The following is a 15,425-nucleotide window of genomic DNA, read 5'->3' as shown; positions in this document are numbered from 1 at the left end:
CTCTAGGAAATCAGCCCGATGAAAGCCAAGGACACATGGCCACACTTTTAGGGCGTGCCTCAGGGCCAGATGTTTGCAAACAGCTGGTCGTGAGAGCAGAAGGGGGGCTGGGGGCTCCTAGGGCAAGGCTTTCTGACAGTTGGGTGAGCAGACGGTCCTGTGGATGGTTCTCTCTATAGAGCTTCAGAGTTCTCTGAGCTAATCCCATCCAACCAGCGGGTGTGAGCCCTGCAGCTCAGGTGGGAGGATGCACACCTGCCCTCGAGCCTCCCTCTGGATGCTCGTGGACGTGCAGACACAGAGCAAGTGGCTCTGCTCCCCCCATGGCCACGCCAGGGAGCTGCTCCATTCATGGGCCACAGAGGCTCTTTGTGCCCAGCCGCCCCCTATCCCAAGGCCTCACCCCCCGGGGAACAGACAGAGCAGCTGTGGCTCAGGATTAGCCACACCGCCCACAACACCAGGCAAACACACTGCACAAAGGCTCCCGGGTCGCAATTTGGAACGTCGTGTGCAGAGAGAGGTGGACCGTGAATGAGGCAGCAACCCCTGCCCAGTGGCTTTGCTCCCCGCTCCCCCCCTCCACAGCTCTGCACCTGCTGGGGTCCCCATTAGGGCAATTGCAGAGACAATTGACTTCCCTTCTGGGGAAGATACTTAGGAAGGAGCTAGTCTGAGGCAGGAGGAACTGCACACGGGAGGTGACAGAAACAGGAATGAATGCCTCCAACCAAAGAGTTCTGCCTGCCTCCAGAGTAAAACCCACGCTTTCAGAGGAAAGATGAAGCCACTAACATTGAACGCACTTCATTAACATTTCCCCTTGTGGGAGAGCAGACTACAGCCAGCTGATACAGGCCACTGCAGGCCCCCCAGTGTGTGTCACACTCAGCAAATCCCTAGCAGGACACAAGCTGAACAGAGACACCAGTGAAGGCCACGCAGAGGACCAGCTACCTTCACTAAGAACAGCAACAGCTACGGAGCCCAGCCCGGCCGTGAAGCAGATGTGGGCTGGCGCTTGCACACGTCTCACCCGGGAGGAAGTGAGGCTCCTTGTGGCCTCGTCGTGTGGCCGGGAAAGGATCTGAACCAGGTCCTGGAGGCTCCACCTCCCATGCCCTTCACCGCTCTGCCTCTGTGAGCAGAGCCCATGTCGGCTCCAGGGCACAGCAGGGTGGGTACAATAAGCTATGGAGCCTGCCGAGGGGGTGTCCCATTCCCAGACAATGGGCCTCGGCTTCCAGCTGCCCCAACAGACAAACAATGCTTCCCTTCCAGGCCCCCTGCTTTCCTGCAAGTTGCCAAATTCTGAATTTCAGTGGTCAAGATCTCTAGGGACAGAGGCTTTTAATTTTGTCCATACAGTGCTCTCACCAAGAAAGAGAGAGCCAGGCTGAGGGTCAAGAAACCCGAGCTCCAGTCTCAGGCTGACCCTGCGCTGGGTTCTGGCCCTCTCTGGGCCTCAGCTCTCCCCACCTGCCATATCAGCAGGCCGGACTAAGCTGGTCCACAAAGAACGACTCTTCCAGAAAGACCATTCTGTGTATGTCCTTACTGGTAGGTCCTGACTAATCAGGCTCATCCCCAAAGGGAGGTCATCAATGGCAGGAAACAAGAACCTCGTTATCATGGACCAATTTAGCAATGAGCAAGGTAACACAGCGCTGGCATGCAATCCGCCCGGTCAGGAGCTCTGGACAATCCAAGATGGGCCGTGGCTCCACAGAGGACTTTGGCACATTGCAGGGCACTCAGAAGTACCAGTCCAGTATGGTGGGGAAGGGCCCTGTGGAAACGTGTGCTGACGTCGGCCTGAGATTGTACAGAAAATAAAATGGCTGACTCTTTGGGGGCCCCTCACCATCCCTGTACCAGAATAAGCCCAGCATGTCCTTTTATTACATGTGTGATCATGAGCCAACCCCTGGGTCCAAGGCTTGGTCTTCCCATTAAGAGGGTTATAAAACTCTTGAGATGTTTTCTTCCTCCAATTCAAACACATTTTGAGAAATGTTTTATTCAGCTCCAAGACCAAGAAGGCCAAGGTGAATATAACAACATATTTAAACAAGGAGCTATTTTAGGAATAATAAGAGCCAGATATTTCTTCCCTACCTGAGATGAAACTAGAAGGAAATACCTTGGAACTGAGCAGAAGAAATAAGAATTAGAAAGAACTCTGTGACCCTAGGACCATTAAGATTGTGGAGCCTATTACACAGGAGATAGGAAAACACTCCTCTCCTGACGTTTTCTAAAACGGGGATGAGCGGTCTTTCTGCAAAGGTGGCCCAAACAGTGCAGCAAGAGTAGAGCAAAACTTCTAAAACCCGGCTGCATGGCTGCCAGAAAGGGCCGCTCCTTCTCCTCTGCATGCTCTGGGCCTTACACGTGCCATTCTGGGCTGCTAAGCCTGGCACCAGAATTGAGGGTTCAAGCCTCGCTCTCGGTGCTCGTCTCTGCTCAAAGCGCACTCCCTGGGGAAGCAAAGGCACGCTGACAGGCCTCTAAAAAGAACAAGATGGCAGAGAGTCTAAAAAAGAGACTGGGCAAAAGGGGAGGGGGAAGAGGACAGGTGGTGCAGGAGAACGAGGTGGGAAACCAGGACATGGCATCCCTCGCTTCAGAAAGAACTACCCTTCCTATCTCCACCAAGACTGAGGACCAAGGCCCGTGGGTGGGCAGAGCCCACGCACACCATAATATTCTCCCTCCATGCGATCTAAAACAGGTTTCCTGGTGTTTTTGGCTATGCAGAGAAAAAACAGAACATTCCGTGAGGACGCTAGCTTGCCGAAGTTCGAGAATGTCACCCCAGCTTTCTTCAAGCCCCCTACTCTCCCAGAGCACGAGCGCCCAGGCAGGCGAGGGGGACAGGACAGAGCCAGGGTTCCCGCCTCCAGCCCCAGGCCCCACTTACGTAGATGAGCCCTGAGTAGTAGCGCTCCTTGAGGTTGTGCAACACGGAGGCTTCATTGAGGCAAGTGAGCTCTGCCATGTCCTCCACCTTGGAGAACTTGGGCGGGTTCATCTTCTGGATGTCATCCTTGTTCACCTTCACCTTCTTCCCATTCTCCACCAGCTCCACAAGAGCCTCCTCGCCCACCTCCTCCTTGAGGCTGGCGGGCTCGAAGCCACTCTTGTCGGAAGGCACCCATACCAGCTTCTTGGCAGCCCAGTCAGCCTGGGCCAGGGGGTTATTGATGAAGTTTTTATCCACATAGAGATACTTATCGGCAGCTTGCTGCGCCATGGCGATTCACAGCCAGGACCTATGGGAGAAACCAGGGCGAGAAGTGAGACACAACGACCTCAGAGGCGAAGGCCCACTGAACCCCTCTGACCTCAGCAAACAGTGCAGCAGTGGAGTAGAGCAAAACTTCTAAAACCCGGCTGCATGGCTGCCAGAATCTTCCCGCTCTCCATTTTGGGGGAAAAGATGTACATGACTGAAACAACAAGCTGTCATCAGAGATTGTCAGAAATTCACGGGAAGGTAGATCCTAGGATCCATCCACAATCAAACTAACCTATAAACTACCGTGGTGCCGGGGCGCCTGGGTGGCTCAGTCGTTAAGCGTCTGCCTTCGGCTCAGGTCATAATCCCAGGGTCCTCGGATCGAGCCCCACATCGGGCTCCCTGCTCAGCGGGAAGCCTGCTTCTCCCTCTCCCACTCCCCCTGCTTGTGTTCCCTCTCTCACTGTCTCTCTCTCTGTCAAATAAATAAATAAAATCTTAAAAAAAAAAAAAACTACCGTGGTGCCAAATGATGAGCCTAATTTGAATTTCAAAGACAGATGTAACTATAGTCACCACGCTACACACGCTGAGGCAGGAAAGAGAACACACACTTTAAGAGGACTTCCAACAAAAGCAAGTTTCTAATTAGCCCCCCCAAAAAAGTCAACGAACTAAAACCGCGCATAGTGGAAGTTGCCAGTTCAAAAGGATTTCAAGGAGTCAACCAAGAGGGGAAAAAAAAACAAAAAAACCAACACACCAATATGTTCCCAAGAGATGCTAATTCCATCTTGATAATACAGCCCAAAGAAATAAGGCGAGAAGAAAAGAAGTCAGGCTCCAGGAAACATCATGAACTGTAAAAGGCGAAAGATTTGAAACATCATGAACTCTAAGAGTGCTTCCCTTCTGGGCCACTAATGCGAAAGGCAGCCCTCAAATCCATGTCCAGGAGAACTTAAGCACATGTGTGTCTGCTTTTTTCAAAACTCATTTGCAAAATAAAGAGGATGAAATAATAATCCCTTACACCTGCGTGGTTTAATGGTTTATGAAATGCTTTCACATGCACTTTGCTATCTCAAAAGATCTTCGTTGGGACGCCTTGGTGGCTCAGTCAGCTAAGCGTCTGCCTTCAGCTCAAGTCACCATCCCAGGGTCCTGGGATCAGGCCCCGAGTGGGGCTCCCTGCTCAGTGGGGAGCCTGCTTCTCCCTCTTCCCCGCTCATGCTCTCTCTTGCTGTCTCTCTCTCTCTCTCTCAAATAAATAAATGGAATCTTAAAAAAAAGATCCTCAGGATGCCTGGGTGGCTCAGTCGGTTAAATGTCTGCCTTCGGCTCAGGTCATGGTCCCAGGGTCCTGGGATCGAGCCCCACATTGGGCTTCCTGCTCCTCGGGGAGCCTGCTTCTCCCTCTCCCTCTGCCTCTGGCCCTGATCATGCTCTCTCTCGCTCGCTCTCGCTCTTTCTCTCAAATAAATAAAAATCTTAAAAAAAAAAATCCTTGTTGTAACTGTGTGTGGTTGCCCAGGGGGGGCTCGGGACTCCTGGTCCCGTGGCCCTTCCATAGGATAACCACAGTGCTTATTCCTGCTCAAAGGCTCAGGCCGGGACCTGCTGGGAGGACAGCTGGTTTAGGTAAACAGGGCGCAGGACTTTGAAACCATGGTCTGAGACAGAGCCAGCCAACAGCCCAGAGGCTCACTGCCCGGCTCACAACGCAGGAAGACCTTTCCCTTGTGAGGTCAAGACCCCCTCCCCAGGCCCGGGAGGCCAGGAGGACCCCAGATGCAAATCCAGAGTCACACAGGCTTTCACGCTTCCAGATTCCAACAGGGACTTGGGTACCAAGGAGGCTGGAGGTTTGGGAGGGACAGAACAAAAGGAAAAGTCTGGGCTGCCCAGGCCTTCTTATCTGGGCTCATTAAATGCTTTCCAGATCAAGACTAAGGGGCTCCCCTGGACATGTTCCAGGAGAGGGGCTGTTTTCCAGGAAATCTGCTCGCTTGCCTCCCCCCACCCCCACAGGAGGGAAGGCAAGTCCATGGAACAGAGCCTGGCAGCCTCCCCAGCAACCTCAGCTGGTGGCTTTGTTTACATTCCCAGCCAAGCAAACCCTAGCAGCCCCTCTTGGGGGACCAGGGGCATCATTCACCACCTGCAAGGACCACCCCCTGAGAGAAAGCAGCAGTCCACAAGGCAGGAAGGGACGGCCTGGCCTCATCTTCTGTTGTGGGGCTGGGGTCCCGGCAGTCTGCAGACCCCAAGCCACGCCAGCTTACTTCCGGCTATCCCGGCTCCCACGCCCACCAGGCCATTCAAGCAACTGGAAGGCTTCCCTCTGCCAGAGTACATACTAGCTGCCCTCTCCCTCTCTGCCATCCATCTGACCACTAACTAGCCAGACAGCCTCCTCAGTCCTAGGACCCAGGCTCCCGAAACCAGTCTCCCCATCAACGTGCCACTGCCCTGCTTGAGGACTTGGAAGGATAACAGAGCACATGGCTTCACAGGCTGCTGGTTCTGAACCTTTTTGCAAACTTCAAACCCAAAACGGACAAAACAATCTCCCATCAACATGCAAAAAGGGATTCACTTGAACCCTGTCCCCCCAAATCCCTAAGTCCCCTGCTGGTTATGAGCTCTACTACTCTAGCCAATGAAGACACCCAAGGATATCACCTGCCCTTTACGAGATCCCTCCAAGAGGAGGGAAAGGGGATAGTCATTAGGTAACCTACCAGCATCAACCCCACTGGACCATCAATCACCCTGCAAAAGATCTTTTATTATCCCCAACTTATAAATGAGGAAACAGGCTCAGAGAGGGCAAGTTACTTGCACAGAGTCGCCCAGTCCAGTCACAGTGCAGGGCTCTAACCCAGATCGCTGGGCCCCCCAGTCTGGGCTCTCCCTGGCACACATGTGCTGGGGTCCCACGGAAGAAGTCAGACTGGCACTGGAGCCGGGTCAGACTCGGCCGACACATTGAGTGGGACACGGGGAGTGTGGGGAATATGTTCCACAGCGTTCAACACACATTTACTGAGTGCTGTCAGGCAGGCAGGGAGGCTGAGTGAGCCTTCCCAGCGTGGACCGCGTGGCCGGGTCAAAAAGCAGAGTGCAGTGGAACTTTCTCACTCCGTGGCCTGCTACTGTCCACGAGAGCTGCCCAGTGGCGAGGCTGCAAGGACTTCCGGCCTCATCGGACTCACTTCGTCCCAACAACAGCAGCCCTAGGGGGACCCACCCAAAGCAGCCATCTGGTGGCTGGGCAGCTCGGCAGCACAGCGGCTCCCTCTGCGCTGCAGGCACTGGGCACCCGGCCGCCCCGGGAAATGCACCGGCGGCTGGGCGCTGGGGGGCCATGAACACAGCAGCTGTTGGCAGGGGACAAGTCCACCTGGCGCCTCGCTCTGCCCTCCTTCCAGGCCAGTCTACCCCTGATGAGACCTGGGGTCTGCGCTTCCTGGAAGGGGGGGCGGTCAGACTGCGACCCCTCAGGGCTGGGCCAACACAGAGGGCTACACCCTTCTCTGCCTCCGGGGGCTGCCAAGGCTCCCACGCATGGTAGGCCTAGGGCGTGCATCCCTGCTCACCTCCCTGCCCCTCTCTGAGCAGAACTTTTCATTAAACCCGGCTGAGCCCTGTCCGGCCAGGCCAAGGACAGAGCTCTCTGGTGTCAGCAGCTCTGCTGGAATGACGTGGGTTAGCAGCGGCGCCAAGATCAATACGTGGGTTGGATGAGGCGGGGCGGGGCACAGAGGTCACCATGAACAATGGGGTGTATTAAAGCCCTCCCACCAGCACAGACGGGAACACCCACATTCAGTGACCGCGGCTGAGCTCCGGGGTCCGCCTGAGTCGGGGGGAGGCCCCTGGGCCCTGGTGGCCGCGGACTCGTGTGCGTGCACCCATAGGGCTGCCAGCGGTGCAGATGGAGTAAGCCGTCGCGGTCCAGCGCTGTCAGAAATGAAAGGGGGCATCAGGGAAGGGACGCTAGCGAGGCAGTGGCCACTTTTCCCCTCCCTGGCCTTGGGACCATGCTAAATGGCCTGACACTTTGCACAAAAGAAGACAAAATCAGAGAGGGAGACAAACCCTAAGAGATTCTTCACTCCAGGGAATAAACTGAGGGGGGGGGGGGGGGGGATGCGGTGGCTGGGGGAGGGGCATTCAGGAGGGCACGTGATGTGATGAGCGCTGGGTGTTATATGCAACCGATGAATCCCTAGACTCTACCTCTGAAACTAATCATGCACTACATGTTAATTCACTGCATTTAAATAAAATTTAAAAAAATTTTTTTTTAAAGATTTTATTTATTTGAGAGAGAGAATGAGAGAGAGAGCACGAGAGGGGGAGGGTCAGAGGGAGAAGCAGGCTCCCCGCTGAGCAGGGAGCCTGATGTGGGACTCGATCCTAGACTCCAGGATCACGACCTGAGCCGAAGGCAGTCACTGAACCGACTGCGCCACCCAGGCGCCCCTAAAATAAAAATTTTTTTAAAACTTTATATAATATAAAAGTTTTCAAAACAAGGGGCGCCTGGGTGGTGCAGTCAGTTCAGCGTCTGCCTTCGGCTAGGGTCCTGATCCCGGGGGTCCTGGGATCGAGCCCCAAGTTGGGCTCCCTGCTCAGCAGGGGACCTGCTTGTCCCTCTGCCACTCCCCCTGCTTGTGCTTTCTCTCTCTCTCTCAAATAGTTTTCAAAATGAAAGAAAAATATCCCCATAAATTCCTGAGACCCTCCCCCTAAAATCAGTTTTCTCTTTTTTTATGGTCCTTCTAGTCCTTGTTCATAGAAAACACTTGAGATTTTTAATGATCACAGGCAGAGCATGGGGTTTCACGTTGTGGATTTTTCCTATTTATTGTGACTGTTTCCCCATAGGGCCACAGAGTTTGCTTTTTGATCATTTTCATCCAAACACTTCACTTTCCAGCTAAAGATAGAGAGGCTCTGAGAGGGAAGTGATCCCACTCAGTCACACACCTGGAGAAGCGACGACTCATATTCAGGACTCCTGACTCCAAGGCCTCCTTGGGAAACACTTTTAATGGCTGCATAATATTCCAAAGTGATTTGGGGGGGGGAACCCACCACTTAACTAGGTTTTTTTTCCTTATATGGTGGGCCACCTTGAGATAAATTCCCAGAAGGGGAGTTACTGGAACAAAGGAACATCCAGACATTTTTATGGCCTTGAGAAGTATTATCAAAATGCCTTCCAAGAGGGTTGACTGGTATGCATGGCCACGTGAGCAGCACGCCCATGTGGCAGCTGCGACACCAGCCCTAGGAAAACCGTCTGCAGGAAGACGCTTGGGGGTTCGGATCAGGGAACCTCAGGGAATTCTGGAAATCTGCGGGACGTGCAGGCCAGCAAAGAGTTAAGGAGCAAGAAGGCAGCTTCCCCCATTGGAGAGCAGATCCGGTGAAGGCCGGCCCTTTCCACACCAGCTGCTTGCGGGTGCCAGCCCAACTCCAAGAAACCCAAGTAGTTGCCTTTTTAGGCCATAATCGAGAGGACACGACCAGAGGCTAAATTAGGACTCTCAGGAAATGATGAAACTGAAAGTAAATAGGTTGACCAAAAACCTCTGCTTTCGACCCAAAATGTAATTCCTTGATTGTCTGCCTTCTCCCCTTCCCCGCCCCCCACACCCGAACATCCATCTGGACCTTTTACTCCTTATTTTCCCAAGGACCCCTCTCTCTCCCTCCCAGCTTCCCACCCTTCGCTTGGTTCTCTTTTTACTGACTTGTGTGCCTGTTTGGAAAAGAAACAGCTAGCCCCTTAAAGACAGAATTTATTTGACTGGGACAAATCATTGGTCCAAACACTGCAAGCTTGTCCATTCCTAGACAACGAGGGTCTATGTCATGCCTTCCATGTCCAAGTTCTGGGCCTGGAGCTTCAGGTCCTCCCATCCCATCTCAAAGCTACCCTGTCCGAGGGGCCGAAGCAGCTCTCTGTCCTCACCATCCCCACAGGTGAGGGCAACGAGGCCCACACGGGTCACAAAACCCAGGTTCAAACTCAGCTGCCTCCCCTGGGAGCTCTCTGGTGCTCTCTGGGGAGAACACAAACCCAGAACCCCCTGGTTCATTAAGCAAACCAGGGACACAGACACTAATCATGCCAACTTGAAGCTGCAAACCCCACCTCCTGGTGCTGCTTTGTACCAAGGACTCTTCACACTCCCACCTTAAAGACTGCTGGCGCTAGAAGAAAAGTGAGGGGTCTGTCTGACCTCGGGTGAGCCACTTCCGTTCTCTGAGCCAAGGTCCCAGTTCAGAGACCCGGTGACCTCAGCTCAGACTCCGGAAGCCCTGTTTCCAGCTCCATCACCTCCTCTGCTTGTTTTTTTATCCCCACCCCAACCCAGAGAGCACAGGGGAACATGTCCCTTCTCCTTTCTCCCTCTAGCCATTGCTTCTGAGTTAAGCGAAACTATCAAGGTGCCTGAGGTTCTATGAAGGCGGCTGCTGAAGTAATATAGAAATTGTCAAACCCCTTAGGATTTACTGATTCAATGAACTCATACATACTGAGGGTCTATGTGCAAAAATACGGTGACAAAGGTACAAAGGACCCAAGAAGTTTATAACGTAGTGGAACCTTCGCTGTGGAGGGGAGGACCATGTCAACAGCCAACACCAACACAAGACTCAATGAAGAAAGACGAAGGAACGAGTCACTCGCTGCAGGAACAGAGAGGAAGGGGTAAGTCAATGCAAAACTCAAAGCGGCAGGAGGTTCATGGAAGGGATGAGATGTAAACTGGGTCCTAGATGATAGGAAGAGTACTGGTTGGGGAGGGGAAGAGGTGGTACCAGGCCAAGGGAGAAGAGGGGGCAGTTCTTCATGAACTATACAATGATGTGATGGGTTAAGGCAGGGCTCCCCAGCCTCGGCACTGTGAACACCTGGGGCCACGGAATTCTTTGTCATGGGGGCTGTCCTGTGTATTGCAGGATATTTAGCAGCATCTCTGGCCTCTACCCACTAGACAAGAGTGCATTCCATCCCCATTTGGGACAACAAAAAATGTCTCCAGACACTGCCGAAGATGGGGACTAGGGGAGCAAAATGGCCCCCAGTTGAGAAGCACGAATTTAAGGGGTGTCGCAGGAGTAAATACTGCACAGAAGCCAGACTTCAGCTTAGTAAACCCTCTCCAGAGTCCAAAGTGCGTTCTTTTTTTTCTTTTTTTTTTTTTAAGATTTTATTTATTTATTTAAGAGAGAGAAAGAGATAGAGCACGAGACGGGGGAGGGTCAGAGGGAGAAGCAGACTCCCCGCTGAGCAGGGAGCCCGATGCAGGACTCGATCCAGGGACTCCAGGATCATGACCTGAGCCGAAGGCAGTCGCTTAACCAACTGAGCCACCCAGGTGCCCAAAGTGCACACTTCTAAAAACAGAAGTTGCCCAGTGAAAAGTGATTCCCAGGACCCACATAGTGGGCCCCACCCACTATGGATGGCACTATCACCAAGGAGTGACTGTCCCTACAACACACTGTTATTTTAAGGGATCTGACCTGAGCCCACTACCGGACTGTTCTCTAAAGATTCCTGAAAGTCCCAATTAAAAAAAAAAAAAGAAAAAATCAGGCAAAGGGGGCTAATGTGCCTCCCCAGGCAGGGCACGAATCTCCAGAAACTCCAACACAGCCGCTCGGCTGATGATGCACAACCTAGCTAGCCAGCATGAAGAGATCCGGGTGAACCACGGAAGGCAGGCAGGCAGCCATGCTGGGGGGGGGGGTGCTCCCCTGGCTGTGCTGGCTCACCCCATAGCCTGGGAATTCCATCAACTGCCATTTATTGAAAGGTTCTGACACATCAGGATTAGTCCCAGGGACGATACCCATAAATGTATCCCAGCCAGAAATCTCCTGCAAACCCCTGCGAATATATCTGAGTGCCTACCAGTCGATGTCTCCACCTGGAGAACCCACGAGCACCATCACACCTGAACTCCCCCAAACCTGAGCTCTCTTCTGGGTCTCCATCAAGACCCCGTCTGTCTGGTCACCCAAGACCGTCACTGTAAACTCCTTCTGGTGGATCAGCAAAGCCCTCTGTCATTCTCATGGCCAGTGCCCTGCTCCAGGACTGCACCCCCTCCATTCTAGACTGCATAGCCTGCCTCCTTCCTGGCCTTCCCCAGAGTCTTCTATCTCCTTCCAATCCAGACCCCCTGCTGAGTTTCTGTGCGTGCCATATCCTATTTTATTGACAATCACTCGCCAGTTCGAAATAGTTCAATGGCTCCACATCTTCTCCAGAATAAAATCTAATCATCTTTTTCATGGTGAACAGGCCCTTCGCGACCCTACCCATCAATCTCCTCCATGCTCTGGCCCGGCCTCATAACTGCGTCCTGTTCACAGCCCCCTCTGCTCATGCCGCCTCCTTCTCTGCACCAGGAGCCCTCTCTCAAAGTTCAACTCCAATGTCCTCCTCTGGAAGGCCCTCCTGGATAGCTACAAAAGGACTTCCCGTGAGTAATCGAACAGCAGTTTCATCTGAGCACAGGACGCAGGTCTCACTCATGTCCTCGATTTCAGATGTCTAGCACAATGCCTGACCCCAGCAGGTGCTCAGTTAAAGTTCCCTGAATGAATGTATGTGGAACATGGCAAAGAGAAGGAAGGAGTAATGGGGAAGCTTTCTAAGAAGCTGGAAAATCGCCTTGAGCTGTGCAGAGGGCCACAGGGTTCGAGAGAGGACGGGAACAAGGAGACCCAAGCTGGGAGCACGCACAAGGCTCACAGCCACTTAACTGGCATTTATGGACTAGTTCTTATATCCCCAAAACAAGAAGGGAAAGAGAGCATAGTGGGGCTTTCAATCCACAGGGAGAAACAGGAGTGAAAATAATTTATTGGCCCCCAAGAAGCTTTGCATAAGGTGCTCAGTTTTCTGGAACCTTCTAGCACCTCCTGACTAACCAAGGTGGAGGTACCCACCATCTACCACCAGACACACCAGAAAGGACCTTGGCTGGTGTAGGGTGGCCTCTGCCCTTGTCGGGACCCATGAAAAGGCCTCAGACTGCCCTTCCTGCCTCTCCTGGAGCCCTCGGTCCGCATCTGCTAAGCAAGTGCTGCGGACACCGATTTTGGTACCAACTCTGAACAGACAGATGGAACTTGGAAAAACCACGGCGATACAGAGCACTGATTCTGCAAATCCCAAGATAAGTTTGTAATTCACTGTGATCGAATGTAATGGGTATAAATTTGGAGTCACACCGACTCGGATTTGAATGCCCCACTCAATTCCTTGTAACCTTGAAGCTGTTCACGCCACAATTTCCTAGCTTTAGAGTGAGGGAAAAATCTGTATCAGAGGAGTTGTAACTCAAATTGCCAGGAAAGACTTGGACACTGAATAAGAACTTCCAGATCTCGTCCTCCTGACCTAATTAACCCTAATTCTTCTCTACAATGACACCTGGGGCCTCTGAACAAAGTTGCCAGAAGTTCGGTGACTCTTTCTCCATGTTACACGGGTCCACAGAGAACAGCATGGCACAGCACGCTGTCTCCCAACTAGTAATTTAGCACGAAGGAAAGGGTTCCATGGCCAAAGGAGGTTGGAAACCTGCCTCCCCGTGGCCCTCCTGCCTAGGAAATGCTCTGAGGAGCCTGCAGTCAAGGAAGCCCACTGCACTTTGTCCATCAGGCTAAGCACCCTGGGCTATCCTGCACAGTACTGGCCTGGAAATGCTGGTCTGGCGGGATGTGCATGAGGCCTTGGGCAGAAGAGCTGAATTTGAGTCTGGCTTGGCACTGACCAGCTGCTCGGCTATCAGGCTCGAACAAGATAATGGACCACAGGAGCCGCCCTGCATCAACATGGGGGCGATCAGAACAATCATCTACAGGGAGGAACTGGCACTCTACCACCCAGGGCCAAACTTACAGCAGTAGTCCACCCTAAGGCGCTCATTCTCCCCAGGATGCCGAGGTGGGGGAGGAGGGAGGGGGAAGGGGAGGGTCCTCCCAGCGCCCAGAGCCCAGGAGGCAGAAGCTGCTGAGGACTGGGAGGATGGGCCCCCTTCCTCCCCACCTCAGGAATGCTGTTTGCTTACAGAAGAAGCTGGGACTTGTTGCGGTTAGCAGTATTCCAACCCAAGCCTGTGTTGATGCTTAGCAGATAAGAAAACCAGACCAGAGACAAGCCAGAAGAGGAATTTAGGACCAGAGCCCCAGAACCCACCCCCTTTGCCCTCCCCTCCACAGAGGCCACATGGAGGGGCTGCCCCGGACTCCTCAGGGCCCGGGGAACACTGCCTGACTACAGAAGGCAGGGCCTGGGGTCATTTTGGCTTTGCTCTGCACCCGAGGAAACCAGACCATCAAAGATGACACCAGAGGGGCGCCCGATGGCTCAGTCGGTTGAGCAGCCGACTCTTGGTTTCGGCTCAGGTCATGATCTTGGGGTCCTGGGATGGAGCCCTGTGTCTCGCTCTGCGCTCAGCGGGGAGTCTGCTTGAGGATTCTCTCTCTCTCTCTCTCTCTCTCCCCCTCCTGCACGCACATGCACTCTCTTTCTCTCCCTCTCTAAAATAAATTAATTAATTTTAAAAAAAGACACCAGAACTTCGTGCATAGTAGAGTCCCTCCTCCTCCTCCTCCTCTGTGGGTAAGGACGGAAGGTGGGCGAGGCAGGGGGAGGGAGGGGCGGGAGTAGCTGGAGCCGAGGCTGGAGGGGATAAGCACAGCAGGTCACCCAGGATCTTATCAACCACGCTGAAGAATGTGGATTTTAGGGCGCCTGGGTGGCTCAGTCGTTAAGCGTCTGCCTTCGGCTCAGGTCATGATCCCAGGGTCCTGGGATTGAGTCCCGCATCGGGTTCCCTCCTCGGCGGGAAGCCTGCTCTCCCTCTCCGACTCCCGGGGCTTGTGTTCCTGCTCTCGCTATCTCTGTCTCTGTCAAATAAATAAATAAAATCTTTAAAAAAAAAAAAAAAAAAAAAAGAATGTGGATTTTAGTGGAGGGACAAGGGGAGGCCACGTGGGGGTGGGGAGGGATAACATCATCGGATTTGTATTTTAAAGAGATCACCCTCTCTGACCTCACTTGGAGGGGGCACGAGAAGTGAGCAGCAGCTGCAAAGCAGTCGGGAGGTCCCAGCAGCGGGCTTGCAAGCTAAGAGAGGGCAGAGTCCCAGGACAGGGCTAGGGAGAAAGTGGTTAAATGCCACAAGAAAGGGACAAATGAAGGCACAGGTGGCACCCTCTGATCTACTACTGGACACAGCCCAGCTCAGGGAGAAGCAGGAGTCAATGCCCACTGCAGCCATTTCCTCCGAAGTAAGAAGTGACCTGGCATCCCAGGGCCTCTCCAGCTTAGATCTCAGGCATCATATGTCACCCAGACCAAAGTGCCCAAATGGGTCTCCTCCTCTTAAGATACCATCCCTGTCTTCCGGTCTACAAGATACATTTTTAATGAATGACTCAATCAACCAATCAGGGCAGAAAGCAGAGCGAGAAGCCAGCCCCATGGTTCCATTCAAGAATTCTGCCACTGAGGGCGCCTGGGTGGCTCAGTTGGTTAAGCGACTGCCTTCGGCTCAGGTCATGATCCTGGAGTCCCGGGATTGAGTCCCGCATCGGGCTCCCTGCTCGGCAGGGAGTCTGCTTCTCCCTCTGCCCTCCTCCCTCTCATGCTCTCTGTCTCTCATTCTCTCTCTCAAATAAATAAATAAAATCTTAAAAAAAAAAAAAAAAAATTCTGCCACTGAGCATGCCCATCCTGCCTCAAGAGAAAGATCCTCGTGGCCTTTAGAACCCAACCAACTCCTGCGCCCAACGCCTCCCAACTGTCCCTCCAGCCCCACCTCTCCTGTCCCTTGCCACTCTCTATTCCAGACACAGCTCCCCAGGGGAGAGTCTGTGCTCTGCGGCCAACTCTCCCATCACCTGGGCAGCCTTTCCTAACATGGCAGATTATTCATCGGGCTCCCTCCCCTCCCCAGACCGTTTCCAGCATAACCTTCCTTACACCCGGAACCACTGCTTCTCTGCCTGTCTTCCCATCAGCCGTCAGACTCCTTGAAGGCAGGGGCTGTCCCCTCCTCCCCCCAGACCCCAGACGCTGGTGCTGACTGAGCCCAGGGTTCACAGAGAGGTCCTCAATCAATGCCTGGGGAAGTGA

At 53.3% G+C, this 15,425-nt stretch overlaps 1 protein-coding gene across 2 annotated transcripts in view; it reads right to left on the bottom strand.

Annotated features, from left to right (window-relative positions):
• The window catches only part of MYH9 (myosin heavy chain 9), a 91,239-nt gene that overhangs the window by 56,707 nt on the left and 19,107 nt on the right, over positions 1-15,425 (bottom strand). For both annotated transcript variants that reach the window (XM_021687398.1, XM_044915335.1), the window contains exon 2: positions 2,924-3,275. In XM_021687398.1, coding sequence (XP_021543073.1) covers positions 2,924-3,256 — 333 coding nt within the window. In that variant the 5' untranslated portion in view covers positions 3,257-3,275. The remainder of the gene's footprint in view (positions 1-2,923; positions 3,276-15,425) is intronic.

Source organism: Neomonachus schauinslandi, chromosome 5, assembly GCF_002201575.2.
Source record: "Neomonachus schauinslandi chromosome 5, ASM220157v2, whole genome shotgun sequence".
NCBI lineage: Eukaryota > Metazoa > Chordata > Mammalia > Carnivora > Phocidae > Neomonachus > Neomonachus schauinslandi.
The sequence above is the reverse complement of the archived record's forward strand: the minus strand, read 5'-3'. Positions and strand labels throughout refer to the sequence as shown.